This window comes from Hyla sarda, chromosome 1 (assembly GCF_029499605.1).
Source record: "Hyla sarda isolate aHylSar1 chromosome 1, aHylSar1.hap1, whole genome shotgun sequence".
NCBI lineage: Eukaryota > Metazoa > Chordata > Amphibia > Anura > Hylidae > Hyla > Hyla sarda.
In genome coordinates, this window is record NC_079189.1 from 548149396 (window position 1) to 548170399 (window position 21004).

At 43.8% G+C, this 21004-nt stretch overlaps 1 protein-coding gene and 1 long non-coding RNA gene across 10 annotated transcripts in view; one reads left to right on the top strand and one right to left on the bottom strand.

Moving 5' to 3' along the window:
* THBS4 (thrombospondin 4) overlaps positions 1–21004 on the bottom strand; it is a 127305-nt gene that overhangs the window by 42483 nt on the left and 63818 nt on the right. For all 8 annotated transcript variants that reach the window (XM_056541588.1, XM_056541587.1, XM_056541586.1 and 5 more), the window contains 5 exons: positions 18872–19075; positions 14381–14628; positions 12916–13018; positions 10972–11054; positions 3287–3338 (listed from right to left, as the gene is read on the bottom strand). In XM_056541588.1, the coding sequence (XP_056397563.1) occupies positions 3287–3338; positions 10972–11054; positions 12916–13018; positions 14381–14628; positions 18872–19075 (690 nt within the window). The remainder of the gene's footprint in view (positions 1–3286; positions 3339–10971; positions 11055–12915; positions 13019–14380; positions 14629–18871; positions 19076–21004) is intronic.
* Positions 1–21004, top strand: part of LOC130292912 (uncharacterized) — a 66107-nt gene that overhangs the window by 41565 nt on the left and 3538 nt on the right. Inside the window, exons 2-3 of one of the 2 annotated variants that reach the window (XR_008848158.1) lie at positions 11852–11898; positions 14164–14210. This is a non-coding gene — a long non-coding RNA (uncharacterized LOC130292912). The remainder of the gene's footprint in view (positions 1–11851; positions 11899–14163; positions 14211–21004) is intronic. The other variant, XR_008848157.1, reaches the window with a different exon arrangement.

A 21004-nucleotide genomic window follows, 5' to 3' on the forward strand; every position in this document is an offset into this window, starting at 1 on the left:
ACAACTACTTCGAAATGAAGCCAGATGGATAACTCGCACAAACGCTACAGGCCCACTTGGCCTGAAAGATAAAACTGAATTGGGGGCCCTTGTATTATAACCCCCTACTTTTTTTCTTAGCAACTTCACTGAAGAGTTTGTTTTTAAACACATTGTAACTTGTATAACCTATTACGAGTTTTCAGTTTACCGGTGTAACCTTAGCAACCTGCTCATGTTAAAAACACACCTTTTCCTGCACGTAAATCTACCTGGCCTGACGAAGTATACCGGTGCGATGACGGCCCATCGCCAGCTCATACCCCCGCATCTTCACCACCTGCCTCCCTGCACGCTCTATCCCGCATGTTCATGTGAACAACAAAGAAGCTACCACAAGCAGGTCTGGGTGAGTGCTCCGAATTTCTACTGTATGCTATATGCTCTACTACAATTACCTTCAGCCTGCCAGCACCTGTACAGACTCACCATAGCTTCCAGGGAGCTGTTTACTGCATATTCAGAATTTTCTTATTGAGCCTACAAACACACCAGGTAGTGCCGAGTATACCTTTGTTGGAACTTTGCACAAGTCTATGAAAAGTTGGTGTGCATTTTTATAAGGTAACATAAAAAAAAAACAACGTGTTTCGCAGACCAAAAGCCCCCTTTGTCGGGTTTGTGCTACAGTCATGGCCGTAAATGTTGGCACCCCTGAAATTTTTCAAGAAAAGGAAGTATTTATCACAGAAAAGGATTGCAGTAACACATGTTTTGCTATACATATGTTTATTGCCTTTGTGTGTATTGAAACTAAACCAAAAAAGGGAGGAAAGAAAGCAAATTGGACATAATGTCACACAAAACTCCAAAAATGGGCTGGACAAAATTATTGGCACCCCTAACTCAATATTTGGTTGCACACCCTTTGGAAAAAAATTACTGAAATCAGTGGCTTCCTATAACCATCAATAAGCTTCTAACACCTCTCAGCCGGAATGTTGGACCACTCTTCCTTTGCAAACTGCTCCAGGTCTCTCTTATTGGAAGGCTCCTTTTCCCAACAGCAATTTTAAGATCTCTCCACAGGTGTTCAATGGGATTTAGATCTGGACTCATTGCTGCCACTTCAGAACTCTCCAGTGCTTTGTTGTCATTCATTTCTGGGTGCGTTATGACGTATGTTTGGGGTCCTTGTCCTGCTGGAAGACCCAAGATCTCGGACGCAAACCCAGCTTTCTGACACTGGGCTTTACAGTGCGACCCAAAACCGTTGGCAATCCTCAGAATTCATGATGCCTTGCACACATTCAAGGCACCCAGTGCCAGAGGCAGCAAAACAACCCCAAAACATCATTGAACCTCCACAATATTTCACTGTAGGAACTGTGTTCTTTCCTATGTAGGCCTCATTCTCCTTTCGGTAAACAGAATTATGTGCTTTACCAAAAAGCTATATCTTGGTCTAATCTGTCCACAAGATGTTTTCCCAGAAAGATTTTGGCTTATTCAAGTTCAGTTTGGCAAAATATAGTCTTCCTTTTTTAAGTCTCTGTGTTAGCAGTGGGGTCCTCCTGGGTCTCCTGCCATAGTGTTTCATTTCATTTAAATGTCGACGGATAGTTCGCGCTGACACTGATGCTCCCTGAGCCTACGGGACAGCTTGAATATCTTTGGAACTTGTTTGGAGCTGATTATCCACCATCCGGACTATACTGCGTCGACACCTTTCAACAATTTTTTTCTTCCGTCTACGCCCAGGGAGATTAGCTACAGTGCCATGGGTTGCAAACTTCTTGATAATGTTGCGCACTGTGGGCAAAGGCAAATCTAGATCTCTGGAGATGGACTTGTCACCTTGAGATTGTTGATATTTTTCCACAATTTTGGTTCTCAAGTCCTCAGACAGTTCTCTTATCCTCTCCTCTGTTGTCCATGCTTAGTGTGGCACACACAGACACACAATGCAAAGACTAAGTGAACTTCTCTCCTTTTTATCTGCTTTCAGGTGTGATTTTTATATTGTCCACACCTGTTACTTGCCCCAGGTGAGTTTAAAGGAGCATCACATGCTTGAAACAATCTTATTTTTCCACAATTTTGAAAGGGTGACAATAATTTTGTCCAGCCCATTTTTGGAGTTTGGTGTGACATTATGTCCAATTTGCTTTTTTTCCTTCCTTTTTTGGTTTAGTTCTAATACACACAAAGGGAATAAACATGTGTATAGCAAAACATGTGTTACAGCAATCCTTTTCTGTGAGAAATACTTCATTTTGTTGAAAAATTTCAGGGGTGCAAACATTTAAGGCCATGACTGTATAAAGAAAGTGGCTTTTCATATATGAAGTGCATTGTTTAGTTTATGCTACTTTTGTAAAAACAAAGACCAAGGTTTGAAATCTACATCTGTGTGTAAATAGGTTGTCCAAGAGGAGCAGGGCCACATCTGAGATCCAGAACTACACTGTGCATTCTGAAGATCCCATAGAGTAGATCAGTCTGTCAATGTGGGGCACCATAATGTGCATAGAGTGAGCTCCTAGTGCAACATCTAAGGCTGGGTTTACAGAGAAAATCAGAGTGGACGCTTTGTGCACAGCAGGCGTTGACTGAATCATGCGCTGTCTCCATAGACGACAATGCATTTTTAAGCAGATTACATCAAAAGAATGATCATGTGCAGAATTAAAATTTCTGTGGCGGAATTTCCTGTTGTGGAAATTCTGCAGTGTGCATGGTGCAGCAGAATCCCTTTGAAGACAATGGGAGGCTGCTGCAACGGAAATTCCTTAGTGAGGATGTAGCCTAAAGGTGAGAGCGGTCCTCTACTTATACATACTAGTTGCGCTTAAAGGAGAAGTCTTGTGGTGAAAAACGTATCCCTTATCTGCAGGGGAGATAAGTTTTAGATTGCAGGGGCTCCATTCAATATCCTCTATAGAGCGCCGGCTCTCCCCGGGAGTGGCACGTCACGACCCTCGCACGAAGTGGGGGCCACCACGTCCCCTCCATGTCTATATGAGTTATATGTAGGGGGGGGCATTGTGGGGCTCCATACAGGAGAATGCTCTCCCATATCCTTTTTTCTCTAGTGCACACTGTGTAAACCAGTGTTTCCCAACCAGGGTGCCTCCAGCTGTTGCAAAACTACAACACCCAGTAGGCCTGGACAGCCTTTGGCTGTCCATGCATGCTGGAAGTTATAGTTTTGCAACAGCTGGAAGCACCCGGGTTGGTAAATACTGTTGTGAACATTGCCTAACACATGAGTTTGATGACCATCCGAAAAGCCAGACGTACTTACCACAAGCCTGGCATTCTGAGACAGTGTTCCTTAAAAACATGGTTTCTTTCACCTAAAAATATAAAGTAAACATTTTAAAATTCTTTCCTATGTATATAATAATCATTTATATTTTATATAATCTTTATCTCAACATTTATATCACTAGAGATGAGCGAATTTTTGAAAAATTTGATTTGGCCGAATCTGTACTAAAAACAGTTATTTCTGGCCTACAGAGAGCCTCAATAAGAACACTTTGCCTTGCTGTAACACGCATAGGGTGTGTGCTGGGTTAGTGAAATAATACTGTTAGGGTATGCTCACACAGGCAGATTACCTGTGGAATTTCCGCAGCGTATTTGCTGCGGAAAATCCACAGCATGTTTTGCTACCATTGACTTCAATGGGTCAGCAGAAAATCCGCAATTCCTTCAGACCCATTGAAGTCAATGGTAGCAAAATCTGCAGCGGATTTTCCGCCCATGTGAACGAACCCTTATTTAGTATGACATGCAGATTAGAGGCATCACTATTAGAATCACTGTCACAGAGAAGCACAATGACATAACCTGTAGGTGGCATCAGTATGAGGAGACCATATAGTAGCTGAATGACACAGCGTGCGGGTGTTGGCAGCATGAGGAGAACATATAGTGGCTGAATGACGCAGCGTGGAGGTGTTGACAGTATGAGGAGACCATATAGTAGCTGAATGACACAGCGTGGAGGTGGTGGCAGCATGAGGAGACCATATAGTGGCTGAATGACTCAGCCTGGAGGTGGCAACAGCCTTACAAGACCATAGGGCCTCACAATTGAAAAGATTAAAGATATTTTTTAACATTTAAATTGAAGATTTCAAATAGATGAACCTAAAAAGTTTCATTTAATGTGCCAGCAGCGTGAGGAGACCACATGGCGGTACAGTTACACAGCCTGGAGGTGGCGGAAGCGTGAGGAGACCATATAGTGGCTGAAGGACACAGCCTGTAGTTGGCAGCTGCATGAGGAGACCATATAGTGGCTGAATGACAGAGCCTAGAGTTGGCAGCAGCAAGAGCCGACCATATAGTGGCTGAATGACACAGCCTGGAGTTGGTGGCAGCATGAGGAGAACATATAGTGGCCAAATGACACAGCCTGGAGGTGGCAGAACCTTGAGGAGACATATAGTTGCAGAATGAGACAGCCTGAAGGTGGCAGCAGCATGAGGAGAACATATGGTGGCAGAATGAGACAGCCTGGAGCTGGCATCAGTATGAGGAGAACATATGGTGGCAGCATGAGACAGCCTAGAGGTGGCTGCAGCAGCATCAGGAGGAGTCCTAAAAGCGACCCAGTGACATAGTGGCACGGTGGATGGCAATACCAGTACCTGGTGACGAAGGTGGTTGAAAAAAGGAGAACTTGACATCAGATGTGTGGCATCAGGTGGGTGGCAGGATCAGAATAGTAGCTGAGACAGGTAGGCAGAAGAAAACGGTCTCTTTAGTAAAAGTGTTTGTGCGCTGTATTGAGGATATGCATAACGTAAAACTTACTGATAATATTCTAAGGATAAAATATATGTACCCAAATTTTTTTTAAATCAAACAAAAGGAAAGGTGTGCAAAAAACACCATGTGCCACCTACACCACCAAGTATTGATGTGATGCAAAGACCTCTAAAAGGTGGAAGGGAAAAACGTATGGTTCATTTTAACCGGTGGCAGTAAAAACTTCCCCTGTAAGTCCCTACTTTCGCATTATTAATTCCCTTCTTGGCAAGTGTTACTCGCCCTAAAAAGGGTGGCACCACACAGGAACCTCTCTCTATTTCCACCTGCAAACACTGCCATTTCTCAGGGTTTTTAGGTGGAAATAGGGAGAAGTTCTTGTGTGGGGCCGCCCTTTTTAACACGAGAAACACTTTCCTCAAAAATGTGGAAGGGAACAACGTATTGTCCCTTGTAGCAGATGGGAGTAAAAAATTCTCCTGTAAGGCCCTAATCTCGCCCTATAAATTCCCTTCATGGCAAGTGTTACTCGCCCTAAAAAAGGTGGCCCCAAACAGGAAACACTCCCTATTTCCACCTAAAAACTCTGTGAAATGGCAGTGCTTGTAGGTGAAAATAGGAAGAGGTTCCTGTGTGGGGCCGCCCTTTTTAGGGTGAGTAATACTTGCCAAGAAGGGAATTAATAATGCGAGAGTAGGGCCTTACAGGGGAAGTTTTTACCCCCACCGGTTACAATGGACCATATGTTGTTCCCTTCCACCTTTTAGAGGTCTTTGCATCGCATCAATACTTGGTGGTGTAGGTGGCACATGTTGCTTTTTGCACACCTTTCCTTTTCTTTGATTGCAAAAATTTTTTGGGTACATATATTTTATCCTAAGAAAAGTTAAATTTTTGCTAATGCATATCCTCAGTACCTACTTGCGGTCTGATGCAGAGGAATGTCTGTAACTGGGGGGCAGCACCTTAAATATGTTATCACTATCCATATTTATGAAGTGTTGGTGTGGCAACATGGTCAATCTACTCTGATGCATCAGGCATTGGTGGGTGGAAATTCTGGCTGATCCATGCCTGATTCATCTTCACAAAGGTCAGTCTCTCCACATTTTTCGTGGACAGACAAGTTCTCCTTGGGGTTACTATGGCCCCACCGCACTAAAAATGCGCTCTGATGGCACACTACTGGCCGGGCAGGACAGCTTTTACAGGGCAAACTCTGCTAGTTGCCTACGCAAATTTGGCAGCCCAGAAGTCCAGCGGATCTTCAAGGTGTGTTGGCATGGTCATGTCAAGGTATGCCACCACCTGCTGGTTCAGGTCCTGCTCCATGTCTACCTGCTGCTGATAAGTTGCTTCACTATCTGGGTAAAGAAAGCTACTCATCAGTGACTGTAGATCTCAGGCTGCTGCTGATGGAGCTGCTCCTGCCACCCCACCCCTCCCCAGCAGCCATGGCAGTGGAAGGTGAGTGCAGAGGGCCTTTCGAGTCAGACCTGCGAGAGGATGGATGATGGAGCAGATAGGCATCGGCCAACTGACTACGTAGGATGTCTCTGTAGTAGGTCAGTTTGTCTTCCCTCTCAGTGGGTGTAAAACAAGGCCCCCATTTTGTGATGGGAGCGAGGGTCCAATAAGGTGGAGAGCCAGAAGTCATCCCGCTGCTGAATGGTGAAAATTTTGCAGTCACTACACAAGCAAGTGAGCATGCATCGTGTAATTTGTGCAAGTGACTCAGAGGGATTCCCTGCCTCCATCTCCACTGCATACTGCAATGGTGTGTCTGGGTCCTCTGTCTCGCCTTCCTCATAACCCTCTAGCTTCTCCAGCAGCTCCTGCTCCTCCTCTCCTGTCAGATGACTAGAAAACCCGCCCATCTCGCGAAACCTAAACTGTGCTCCACTGTGCCCCTCCCCCTCCTCCTCCAGTTCAGCCCCCACAGGGCTCATGTGGCTGTGAGATGTAGGCGCCACATCTCCTGTGCCCTTACCAACCATCATTTCCAACACGTGTTGTAGTAAATGAAGCAGTGGAATGAGATTGTTCATCCCATAATCCTGGTGACTGACTAATAAGATGGCTTGCTCAAAGGGCCTGAGCAAACGGCAGGTGTCACGTATGAGCTGCCACTGGTTGACATTGAAGATACACAGGGGAGTCCCCCTATCCGCTTGAATCATCAAGAAATCAGTGATGGCTTTTCTCTGTTCGTATAGTCAGTCCAACATATGGAGGGTGGAATTCCAATGTGTGGAAACTTCACAAATCAGACTATGTTGGGGGATACCGTTCTGATTTTGCAGCTCAAGGAGGGTGTGCTCTGCGGTGTACGAGTGGCTGAAGTGCATGCAAAGTTTCCTTCCCATTATTAGGATGTCTTGCAGATGGCGGAAACACTTCAGGAACCACTTGACAACCAGATTGAACACGTGTTCCATGCAGGGCTCATGTCTCAGGCTTCCTTGTCGCAGTGCAGACAAGATGTTCTTCCCATTGTCGGTCACCATGGTTCCCATTTCCAGTTTTCGTGGAGTAAACAATGATTCAATTTCTTGATGAATGACTTTTAGCAGTTCTTCCCCTGTGTGACGCGGTTCCCAATGCAAACCATGTGAAGAACAGCATAACACCGCAGTGCCCTGCACACATGGTATGCTGGAGGGGCACTAAGACTTGTCCATGCAATGGAGGCTGAGAACACGGTAGAGGATGAGAAGGCGGAGTACTTTGGTACACACCGACAGGCTCAAGGACTGGCCCACCTTCTGTTCCACAAAATTGTGCAGGGCTGGTACTGCCTTCTTCCCAAAGAAATTACGGATTGGGACTCTCCACCTCAGCTCGGCAAAAGCCATCAGTTCTCTAAAAGGTGCAGAGTCCACCACTTGAAAAGGGAGGGACTGCAGCCCCAGTAACTTGGACAGGAGCACATTCAGCTTCTGCGCCATTGGATAAGTGGGCGCATACTGTTGTCTCTTGGTCATGGCTTTGGCGATGGATTGCTGGCAGAATGACTGACTCAAAGTAAGAGGAGCATCTGGAGCGAAAGAAGATGGGTATGACACACAGATCCTTCGGCTGAGGTGGTGGAGCCTTGGCTGGCTGAAACAGGGAGGGGTGTGGCACTGGGTGATGCAGCAGGCTGGACCACCACATCGGAGCCACGGTTCTCCCGGACCGCTTTATGGTGATGCTGCATATGTTGATGCAGGGCCGTGGTGCCAACATTGGGACCCTGGCCACGCTTCACCTTCTGCCGACACATCTTGCATGTGGCCAAGTTAACATCCTCCGGATGCTTGATGAAAAACTGCCACACCGTCGAGTAGCTGATTTTCCCACCAACAGTCCACACTGATTGACTGCTGCTGCTGCCAACTCCAGGAATCTCTTTTCCACTACCTGCCGGGATGTTAGGTTGCTGGGAAGCAGGTAGTCTACCCCCAGCACGTTTGGCTCCAGACTTTCCACTGCTGCTACCATGCTGACTGCCAACCATGCTACAACCTTGTTGGCTCAGCTGCTGCCTCACGGGCAACCTGCAACCCTCTTCTCCTGATGATGATGAAGCCCCTTCTGCACCTGGCTCCCTAGTGCGATAGGCTTCATCATCATCAAGTTGTGTCTGCACGTCACTGATGTCCTCCTCAGGTTCCTCAACAGTGTCTGCTTCAGCATCCTGAATGCTCGCAACACCACCTCTCACGCCACTCTTCTCATAACTACTTGCCCGCCTAGCGGAGAAAGCGCTGGATGTCTCCTCCACTTCTTGGCTGGGCAGTAGCTGCTGACTGTCCTCTAGATCGTCCTCACCATATAGTGGAGCTGAACCCACAGCATAAGATACTTCTGTGGGGGAGGGAACAGCATATGACAGAGGCAATGGGAGGACAGGGACTGCTCCCAGGCCATGCCAACTGAGGGTTGTGTCTGAGGATGGCCGTGTTAACCAATCGATGACGGCAGATGGGTTGCTGGTTGAGACACGACCGCTAGCTGATACCGGGAGCTCAGGCCTCTTGCTGTGACTCCTGCTGCCACTCTCCCCATGTCTGCTACGACCTCTGCCTGATGAATTTAGGCCTCTGACACTCCTCTCTGCACATCCTGGCACTTCTCTGCCTGACATACTTAGCGCGTATATGAGGGGAGTACAATACGCTCCAGTACGCTTAAAACTGTATTTGTCTACAACACCAGCAGGTGTGTACTTTTGCCTGGCTTTTCACAGTATCTAGACCCTTAAGACTTTAACAGGAACAAAATGGTAAACCACTTAGATATACGTATGTGGTATGCACTTATGAGGGTAGGACAATGCGCTCCAGTACGCTTAAAACTGTATTTGTCTACAACACCAGCAGGTGTGTACTTTTGCCTGGCCTTTCACAGTATCTAGACCCTTAAGACTTTAACAGGAACAAATTGCTACACCACTTAGATGTACGTATGTGGTATGCACTTATGACGGGGGGGGGGGGGGGGGGGATGACAATGTGTCCAGTAAGCTTAAAACAGTATTTGTCTACAACACCAGGAGGTGGGTACTTTTGGCTGGCCTTTCACAGTATCTAGGCACTCAAGACTTTAACAGGAACAAAATGGTACACCAATTAGACATACGTTTGTGGGATGCACTTATGAGGGGAGGACAATGCGCTCCAGTATGCTTAAAACAGTATTTGTCTACAACACCAGCAGGTGTGTACTTCTTCCTGGCCTTTCACAGTATCTAGTATTGAAAGAACAAAAGGTGAGAGACTATCCGATGGCGCCTTCCTGAATGACTCAAAATTGCCGTGAGTTTAAACAAGGCAATTTTATTGGAAATAGTGCAACATAAAAGTTTCGAATCCGGACCGGATTCTTCATCAGGCAGAATGATTCACAGAGAAAATGCGCCAAGCTTTAAATGTACGAGTCCCACAACTTTGGGGAGTTTTAGATGTGGAGTCAAGCGCTGCCTGTGCTGTCAGTCTTCATTCGTGATATACCTCATTGACTGTGTGTGTGGTCTCCAGTATGTAGGGAGAACGATCCAACCCTTGCACATAATGGGCCCCTCAGCTTATATGGTATATGTATAAGCTGAGGGGCCCATTATGTGCAAGGGTTGGATCGTTCTCCCTACATACTGGAGACCACACACACAGTCAATGAGGTATATCACGAACGAAGACTGACAGCACAGGCAGCGCTTGACTCCACATCTAAAACTCCCCAAAGTTGTGGGACTCGTACATTTAAAGCTTGGCGCATTTTCTCTGTGAATCATTCTGCCTGACGAAGAATCCGGTCCGGATTCGAAACTTTTATGTTGCACTATTTCCAATAAAATTGCCTTGTTTAAACTCACGGCAATTTTGAGTCATTCAGGAGGGGAGGATGATGCACTCTAGTACACTTAAAACAGTATTTGTCTACAACACCAGCAGGTGTGTACTTTTGCCTGGCCTTTCACAGTCTCTAGGCCCTTAAGACTTTGACAGGAACAAAATGGTACACCACTTAGATGTACGCACAGGTTACACTTAATAGAGGACAATATGCCTTTAGTGCTCTGCTCATCCTAACTGGCTGGCTACTATTAGCTTTTCAGTTGTTGTACACACCAGTGCTGCAGCAAACAGTAACTGTGTACTACACCCAAAAATGCACTTTCTCTCTCAATCTCACTCCCTTCCCTATCAGTGCTTCTAGGCTGGATTTGGGCTTGAGGTGAATCACTGCTGTAAGAAAGATTTTCTGTGAAACACACCTCTCCGTCCCTCTCTGCAGTAGAATGCTGATGTGACTGGAAGTTGAATCGCTGCTGTAAAAATGGTTTTCTGTGCAACACACACTGATGTCTGTCCCTCTCTCTCTGTTATAGAACGCTGATATGATTGGCTGCAAGATGGCTGCTGATTATATAGGGCTGTGACATCACAGGGGTGGCTGGCTGCTGTCATCTCGCCGACCCTTGTTCCCGCCATCCCAGGATTCCGTGCCTCATGTCCTCACATGTGGATCCACCATTTTAGATGCCCTGGAGACTGGACCGCACGAAATGGAGTTTAATGAAGCGATTAACATAATAGAATCGCGAAGATATTCGCATTTGTTACATATGGAATTTTTCCTGAAATTCGTAACGAATTCTGATTCGTCAGATTCGATTCGCTCATTCCTACATATCACCGTCAAACATAACTTTGTTGGATTTACCTGTTGTCTCATAACATCCCTGAGTTCTCCAAGTAGTTGGTTGAGCTGTGAGATTTGACCCAAGAGCTGTCGGCTGACGTCACCTGCACAAAAGCATGGATAGGTTACAGGTAGAGACAGGTATTGTAGTGGTAGTCAACCACTTTACTATGATAACTTAGGCCACCTTTACACGCAGTATTCTGGTCTATATGTTGCACCAGTGTTTGTACACCAAAACAAGGAATGGGTCCAAAACACAGAAGAGGTGCAAATCTTTTCATTACAGTTTCTGTCTTTGTAGGTTTTACTCCTAGTAATGTGCAATCACTAAGAGTGAAAATACTACTGCGTGAACATTGCCTAAGAATAACCAATTCACAAATGATCGCCTGCAACATAAAAGAAGTCATGGCCTATGTATTTCCCAAAACCATCATTGACGTAATAGTATAGAATACAGTCAGGGCTGACCCTAGTTGGTTGGTGGCTTGTGCCGTACCTTCTATTAAGCTCCACCCTGTTGTGTACTATACAGTGGCATGCATAGAAAAAAGGTGGCCCCATAGCAAATGGGCCTTCTATAATGGCCTCTGATTTTGCCCCACCAGGAAAAAAGGATGTGGGTTTATTTTCCCATTGTTTCCCATGACCCATTGGTCAATATCCACTTCCAGTAATTTGCTGACAATGCAGTTCCCTGGAGGGAGGAGTTCTGCACAGTTTCTTACCAATAGGAAAAAAAGGACCAACAAGGACAGTGCCCCCTCTTTTTCAGGGCCCCATAGCAACCGCATGGCCTGCCACCATGGTACATACACCCTTGGTACTATACAGTCAAGTGTTCATCATGACGATTATCATACAGCATCATTATTGACTATAACATCTCTTCCTTTAGTGCTGAACAGTCATGGATGGATATCTTTAATGAAAACTATTTTCAAAGTAAGTTTATTTATGTATTTATTTTTAGATGCACTGAAACAATGATAAAATGGACATGCCCTTTAAGCTTGTAATTTGTAGAGTATGTGTGCTATAAGGTTCCCACACAGGAAAAAAAAAAATTTGAGCCAAAGTCATAAGTGGATGCAGTACAATGGAGAAGTATTAGTCATTTCTTTATATTTCCCATTCCATTTCAATATAATTCTGGCTTTGATTTAAAGGGGTACTCCAGCGCTTAGACATCTTATCCCCTATCCAAAGGATAGGGGATAAGATGCCTGATCGCGGGGGTCCCGCCGCTGGGGACCCCCGTGATCTTGCATGCCGCACACCGTTAAAATCAGTCCCCGGAGCGTGTTTGCTCCGGGTCTGATAACTGTCGATCACGGGGCCGGAGCGTTGTGACGTCAAGGCTCCACCCCGTGTGACGTCACGCTCTGCCCCCCCTCAATGCAAGCCTATGGGACGGGGAGTGACAGCTGTCATGGGGCCGGAGCGTTGCGACGTCAAGGCTCCGCCCCATGTGACGTCACGATCCGCCCACCTCAATGCAAGCCTATGGGAGGGGGCGTGACAGCTGATGTCACACGGGGAGAAGCCTTGACGTCACAACGCTCCGGCCCCATGATCGACAGTAATCAGCCAGGAGCGAACATGCTCCCGGGACTGATTTTAACAGGGTGCGGCGTGCAAGATCACAGGGGTCCCCAGTGGCGGGACCCCCGCCATCAGGCATCTTATCCCCTATCCTTTGGATAGGGGATAAGATGTCTAAGCGCCAGAGTACCCCTTTAAAAATTGCAGTGTTAGTTTAAAAAAAAAAAACTGTGTTGAAACCTAGCCTAATTCTCTCCCAATCTCAGTACATTGAGAAAAGATCCATGAATGGAGTTCTCAGGGAGATATAGAGTGGGGATATTTTTGTTACTTTAAATAGATTCACCTGCAACAAATGTCACAGTTTTCTACCAGCTTTGGTAGGGATAGGTCTATAATGTGTTAAGTGAGACCCACCTGCATATTGTCCTGGTTCACTCTGTTGCATGAAGCAGTCTTGTATTGATGCCACTTGTGTCAGGGATCCACCCATTACCAGCTTCAGTTCATCCATAGAATCCTGCGCCAACATGAAGGATGTTATATATTTATTATTTATGTGTGGTTAGATGTGTGCAGACTATTGGTATAAATTATACAACATTTTGAATCTGCAATCTTAAAAAAAATGTATATTTCCAAAATATAGGAAAAAATACACATAACAGCCAGCACTTAGCACAGGTAAATGCCAACGTTTATTTGTCGATCATTAAAACCATAAGCATGTATGGAATAGGAGGTAGTTCACAGAGAGCTTGGAAAAACCAGATGTGTTTCAGGTCAGTTGCCCCTTATTCATGGTCATTACAAAAATATAGATATGAAAAACTTAAAGGGGTATCCATCTTATCCCCCCAGTGGTGGGACCCCCGTGATCTCACTGCGACCCCCTGCTCATGACATCATAGCCACACACCCTCAATGCAATTCTATGGGAGGGGGCATGACAGCCATCACGCCCCCTCCCATAGACTTGTATTGAGGGTGTGTGGCTGTGACGTCACAAGTGGGCCATGACTGCGACATCACGAGCCTCTGCCCCGCATCGCTCCGTGCACCGGATGCCTGGGGTGCTGCAGCTGAGATTGCGGTGGTCCCCAGCCGGGGGACCCCCACGATCAGACATCTTTGGATAAGGGATAAGATGTCTAGGGGCAGAGTACCCCTTTAAGATCTGAATTGAAAAGGTATTTAAATATACCCTCATAGTCTGTAAGCTCTCTTGTTTGAATATTTAGTGTGTATTATTGTAATGTCTGATATTTGTCTTTATGTATACCCTCAAAATGCTGCAGAATCTATTGGTGCTATATAAATAAATATTATTATGTGTAGGTAAATAAGACAAATCCATAATATAAAACCTACAATTGTCACCAAAAATACCACTTATTATAATCCCAATAATCTTTATTAATAGAAAATGATTGTAACAACAGTACCACAATACATAACATGACAGAACTAACCCCTATCCCATAAAAAAACATGTACCCCATAAAGCACTGGCATCCCCAGCCACAATGATTAGAAACCATAGTAAGTAATATGCACATATATGGCTAATCAGACCTCCATAATATCAATAGGGATAATGAAGCATGAATACATGTGAATGACAATGCAGCACAACTATCTAATGGCATCCATTACCTGTTCCAGGCATCTTACCCGTGGGCATCTGGGGACCCCGTGCACCCTCATAGTCTGTAAGCTCTCCTGTTTGAATATTTAGTGTGTATTTTTGTAATGTCTGATATTTGTCTTGATGTATACCCTCGAAGTGCTGTAGAATCTATTGGTGCTATATAAATAAATATTATCATACGTAGGTAAATACGACAAATCCTCAGGATATTTCTTCTATATGTTTAGTTACCTGTGGTTTTTTGTGAAGTGTCTTCAGCTGCACAGATCCTGTGTTTAGGGTGACTCCTGAGAGCGGTCGGGGCAGGTCTTTGACAGCATCCACTTGGTCACAGTCCATGTAAAGTTCAGCAGTGCTGGGCCCTCGGTGTAGACCACTGAGGTGTAGGAGGATTGAGTGCTGTTTCCCATCTGCTAGTTCTATGTTGCTGAAGATGACAGAGTTAATTTTGCCATCACTCTTGAGGTATCGAAGGGAGGCTGTGCCAGGAGAGTAACGGAAACAATGTTAAAACAGAAGATCAACTTGGTCTTCAAGATGAGAAAGACCTACGTGTTCATTGCAAATCTAAGGCTGCGTTCACATCACAATTTCTCCATCCGACTTGAGTACAGGATTTTATAACTTAAATCGTATGAAATCGAATATAAAGTGGGATCCATTGACTTCCATAAAAAAATCGGATCCATTACACACATCCAATTTGATCCACATCTGATTTCACACGATTTTTGTTCAGCTCTGAAATTGTGGTCAAACCCGATTTCAGACCCAAACAAAAATCATGTGAAATCGGATGCGGATCAAATCGGATGTGTGTAATGGATCCGATTTTTTAATGGGGGTCAATGGATCCGACTTTATATACGATTTCATACTATTTTAAGTTATAAAAATCATGTAATCAAATCGGATGGAGAAATCGTGATGTGAACGCAGCCTAATACTTTCTTTTCATCACTATCTATCCATCCCGGTTTATCTTTCATTATCATCGCCCGTATGGGTGGCTGTAATAAGAAGGTAATAGAATGGGCATCAACCAACCCAGGGTAGCCTTGGCTGCAAGCACACTTATAGAAATAAATACAGAGGTATCATATAGTGTACAAATAATACAGTAAGATAAAGATAATACAAAGTTCCTGTATGGTGGCCAAATAACAGATGCCTAGACAATACAACTCAGTTAATAAACTAATCAATTAAGCTCCCTTCCCATAGATCTGTGCACCCAGCGTGGGGTCAGGAATCTAGGCTCTGGTTGGCCAAGTCATCAGGGCCATTGCCCATCATTTCTGCCGGAGATCGAGCCGGCGACACTAGGACCGCGCGGACTGCACTGCTGTCCCCATAGATGGCAATGCATTTCTGAGCAGAGCTTCCAAAAGATCCACCCAGAAATGCATTGCCGACTATGGGGGCAGCAATGTAGTCCGCTCGGTCCTAGCGCCGCCTGTGGGATCTCCTGCAGAAATTTCGCCCAGAGATTCTGCAGTGTGAATTAACCTTAGTGTGAACTCGTGGTGTGGATACTGAACTGCAAATTGAAGCAATTCCAGTTCAATGCAATACGATGGAGTTAAAGGGGTACTCTCATGGTAAACTTTTTTTTTTTTTTAAATCAACTGGTGCCAAAAAGTTAAACAGATTTGTAAATTCTATTAAAAAATCTTAATCCTTCCAGTACATTTTATGGGCTGTATACTACAGAGGAAATGCTTTTCATCTTGGATTACTTTGATGTCACGACCACAGTGCTCTCTGCTGACCTCTGCTGTCCATTTTAGGAACTGTCCACAGCAGCATATGTTTGCTATGGGGATTTTCTCCTGAACTGGACAGTTCCAAAAATGGACAGCAGAGGTCAGCAGAAGGGACTGTGGTCGTGACATCAGAGAAATCCAAAATGAAAAGCATTTCTTCTGTAGTATATAGCCCCTAAAGAGTACTGGAAGGATTAAGATTTTTTAATAGAAGTAATTTACAAATCTGTTTAACTTTCTTGCACCAGAAATGTTTTTTTTCCCCACAGGAGTACCCCTTTAACATTCACATACTGCAGAAAATGCGTGAAAAACAAGTATGCTATGGTGGAAATGCCATAGAGGTCTAGCATGGATTTAACTCCTCCGGTGTATGTGGTGAAATCTGCTGTATTAATTGCTGCAGATACCACAGGTAACACACAGCTAAAGCATATAGGAACACACTGCTTGAACCATACTTATTTTAAAGGTGTACTCCATGAAAAAAAAATTTTTTTATATATCAACTGGCTCCAGAAAGTTAAACAGATTTGTAAATTACTTCTATAAAAAAAAATCTTAATCCTTCCAGTACTTATCATCTGCTGAAGTTGAGTTGTTCTGCTCTCTGCTGACACCTCTCTCTGTCTCAGGAACTGTCCAGAGCATTAGAGGCTTGCTCTGGGGATTTGCTGCTACTCTGGACAGTTCCTGAGACAGATAGAGGTGTCAGCAGAGAGCACTGTTGTCAGACAGAAAAGAAAAACTCAACTTTAGCAGCTGATAAGTACTGGAAGGATTAAGCTGTTTTAATAGAAGAAATTAACAAATCTGTTTAACTTAAGCCAGTTGATATAAAAAAAAAAAAATATATATATATATATATATATATATATATATATATATATATAAACATTTTTATGTAGTGGTAAGTATCTCCTTTTATGTAGTGGTAAGTATATGGGCACTATGTGGAGGGTACTATATTGCACTGACATAGGGGTAGTAGTATCCCCTGTAGACATGATTATGCTCAGTTTAGATAAACTTCATTCATAATATACAAGAGCCAGGGCATTTTCAGGACACTTGGCACTTACAGCTTTTTGGACTCTTGGCAGGAAAGAACTGGCAGGACAGCGTTGGCTTCATAAGAATTTTTCACAGAGATCTACAGGCGCTCATGTCACATCCTAAAATCACATTCAGTGAAATACAGGACGCCTCAGCAATTTAGGAAATGACAATACACTAGGGTTTAACCATAAGCCTTTTTGGTAGCTACCAGTAATATGTCAGTATGAATGGAGAAGGGGATTTTTAAAGAGATTTACATTTTAAATCAGCTCAGGCCATGGTAGAGAATTTTTAGGGGTTCAGTATGGTGAAGGGTTACTAACACAATTAGGGTTACTAATTTATTGCTCTTGTCATTATTGTATAGGGGAGAACACAATTATATTGAAGTGTTAAAGGGTACTTTGGTGGGAAAAAAATTTCAGATCAACTGGTGACAAAGTTATGCAGAGTTGTAAATTACTTCTATTTAAAAATCTTAATCCTTCCAGTACTTATCAGCTGCTGTATACTACAGAGGAAGTTGTGTATTTCTTTCCAGTCCGACCACGGTGCTCTCTGCTGAAACCTCTGTCTGTGTTGCGACAGTTCCTGACACGGACATAGGTGGCAACAGAGAGCACTGTGGTCAGACAGAAGCATTCAGCAGCTGATAAGTACTGGAAGGCTTAAAGGAATACTGTAAAGGAATATAACTTATCCACTTTCTGAAGTATAGAGGATAAATTATAGATCGTGTGGGGGCGGGGGGGGGGGGGAGGTTGACCAGTAGGAACCACTGCGATCTCCTGTATGGGGCATGGGGCCGCGGCAGTCCGCAGGAAGGTGACATTTCCCCATAGAGATACATGGAGGGGGCATGTGTGTCGCAGCTTCCTGCTAGGGACAGCATGGCACCTCCTGCGGAGTGCTGAGGCCCCATACAGGAGATCGCGGGGGGTCCCAGTGGTTTCCCCCCCCCCATATCAATAATATCAAGGATAGGGGATAAGTTATATTCCACTACAGTACTCCTTTAATATTTTTAAACAGAAGTAATTTACTAATCTGTATTTGTATTCTGGAACCAGTTGATTTGAAAACATCTGTTTTCCCCCAGAGTACCCCTTTAAAGCATACCTGCATATGCACCAACATACCTTTAAAAACCTGACAACATGGTTTTAGTGCTCTCAAGGCTGTTATTGAGCCCCCTCAATGGTTTACAGGTATTACTCATTCTTTTTATTTCAGGGGGAGGGACTAAAGCTGAGTTGTTTGCCAGGAGTACACACACAGGCACTTCCTTTTCCTTACTCCTCTGGAAAGTCACAGCACAGCCCATCATTTTCATTTCTATACAATGACTTGGTGCTGGAGACTGGGCTGAATAGGCTGCTACTGTATTCACCTAGTGATTTACACAGTACAACACTAGATGGCATGTAGCGGGTAGAATGGGGTTACCGATGCACTGGGTTTGAAAGTTGCTACCTTGAAAGAAATTAAAGAAACTGCAGTAGCAGGATCACAGCAAGGAAATGGTTACACCAAGCAATCAGCTGCTACAGCATGTGAGAAGCTAAATGGACAGGGAGATTACAGTGCAGTATTGTGGGAATTGTGCGCTGTCTCTATTGGTGACAATTCATTTTCAAGTGCATTTTGCTCAAAGAACTTACGGGTTCATTCTCAGAGTACGGAATTTGTAAACAGTGCAGCAGAATCTCATTGAAAACAATGGGATTTCTGGGCTAAATTTCTCAGCTCGGAAATTCCTTAGAGTGAATGGGCCATTAGAGCACAAGGATAAAGACAGCATTTATCTATTTTGCTGTATTCTGGTTTTATTCTTGGCTCCCTATTACAGAATACAGCATCTATTGTCAGTATGAAGATTGGCATTTATTTGGATTACCTTTATTTAGTCGTCCCATCACTGTGAATTCAAAGAAGCGGCTGTTGTCTTTTGTGGAGTAAAGACCGAATAGAGAGGCTGTGGATTTAGGCTGCAGCTTAAATGTGGACAGTATATACACTTCATTCATGGAGGGATTATTGAGTGCCTGCTGAAGGTACTGGGTGATCTGTCTCTGGACTGAAGGCGACAGGAGATCAAGGGCTGTAAGAGGAAAGAAACCAAATAAAAATCAAACACTAAAACTCTAATATTCTCTGGTATATATATTTATATATATATATATATATATATATATATATATATATATATATATATTGTGCTTAATCTTATCAATTTTCTGCACTTTCAATGTCAAGACGTTTTTTCTACACATAGAGGCTGAAAACCTATAGTACTACAACAGATAATGATTCATAACCCTTGATATTGGTGAGATGGACTGATATTCAACAATTTCAGAGACCAAAACAAGTTAGAAGATGTTGCACCATTGGTGCATTCAAGTAAACCTTGCACTGTATCTATGAAAAGCCTGAGACCAATTTAGACATTAAAGGGGTACTCCACCCTTTAACATGTTATTGTCTCTCCAAAGGATAGGGGATAACATGTCCAGCGGCAGAGTACCCCTTTAAAGTGTCTGCCCTGCATAGACCTTCATTTAGCTGTTTGGCTGTGGATTGGGCAGGTGGGATGCAGGGCTGAGCCAGACCTCCAATGATCTAATATTGATGGCCTAGTCCTGCTCAATCTCATTCCAAAGTCTTCCAATTTAAATATATCCAAACTACAACCCCTTTTAATGCACATAGTAAATAAATACTTTGTTGTTCAGAAAATTTTATTAAATTCAAAAGACTCACCACTATAACAATATAAATGTAATGTCCGTTTATATGTTTTTGTGTTTTTATGTCCTTGGGCCTGTTCAGACATTGGTTTTTATGTCTGAGCAGTTTTTGTTTTAATTCTTCCCAGCTTTGGAAGAGTTAAGGTTCTCCTCCAATTGCAACTCGGGTATGGCTATTTAAACCCGATCTTTGCCACACTCTGTGCTGGTGATTTGTGCAATGCTGACCATGTCTGTTTGATCATGCACCTTGTATTTATATTGTGATATTTCTGAGTTTTTAACCATGGTTAATAGTCCTGTTTATTATAGATTTTAGTCTGTGTACATTTGGCGGTATCTAGGATATTGTATGTTTCTTCTGCTTTAGCCTTGTTTTTTTAGTCCATGTTCACACTGTGAGAATCCTGACCTGTGTTCCTTCACGTGAGTTTGGTTTTCTAGTATCCGTTTTTATAGAGTTCATGATTGCTTATCTTAGAGTTTATAGTACATGCACTGATCATAGAGTTCATGATCACTGATCTAGTGTTTCCTCTGTGCTTTACCACTGGTCTATAGTGTCCTCTGTGCTTTACCACTGGTCTATAGTGTCCTCTGTGCTTGCTTACTGATCTGAGTCATCTGAACTAGTATCCATTTATGTTAGTGTTCCGTGTATTATATTTCTGTTTCCTTCTAAGCCAGTATTCTAATCACACGCTGGAGTGTGCCCGCTGGCTAGAAGTCTATCTGGAGCTGTTATGCTGTCTACTCCTTTTGTGGAGTGGGGTTTCCAGTTTGTTTCTGTTCTGTGCCCCAGTGTGAACAGTGTTCTATGTTCCTGATCAGTTTAGTGTTTAGCATCCAGTTCTTCCGTTCATCCCCTGCATTTCCTGGATTCTGCTGTATACTTGTTCCATACCTAGTCTTGTGCGTTTAATCATGTCTGCCATTTATCTGGATTCCTGTTTTTGAACTGTTTGTTAGTACACTATATTCTGTGCTGTTTGTGTATTTATAATATGTCTGGTTTTGGCAGTTTTCCCATTCTGTTTCTGGCCCGTGACTGACTATGTATATTATTGTTTGTTTTTCACCCACTGCACTTTAGATCAGGTAGGGACCGGCACCGTGGTTGTTTATCCGCCATTTAGGGTGGATAGGTAAGTAGGCAGGGAGAGTGGTTATTAGGGAAAGCTTAGGGCTCAATCTCCCTGTCCCCCCAGTCGGTCATGACAATAAATACCATATTTAAAATACAGTATATGCTCACCACTATAATATTATAAACACCATGT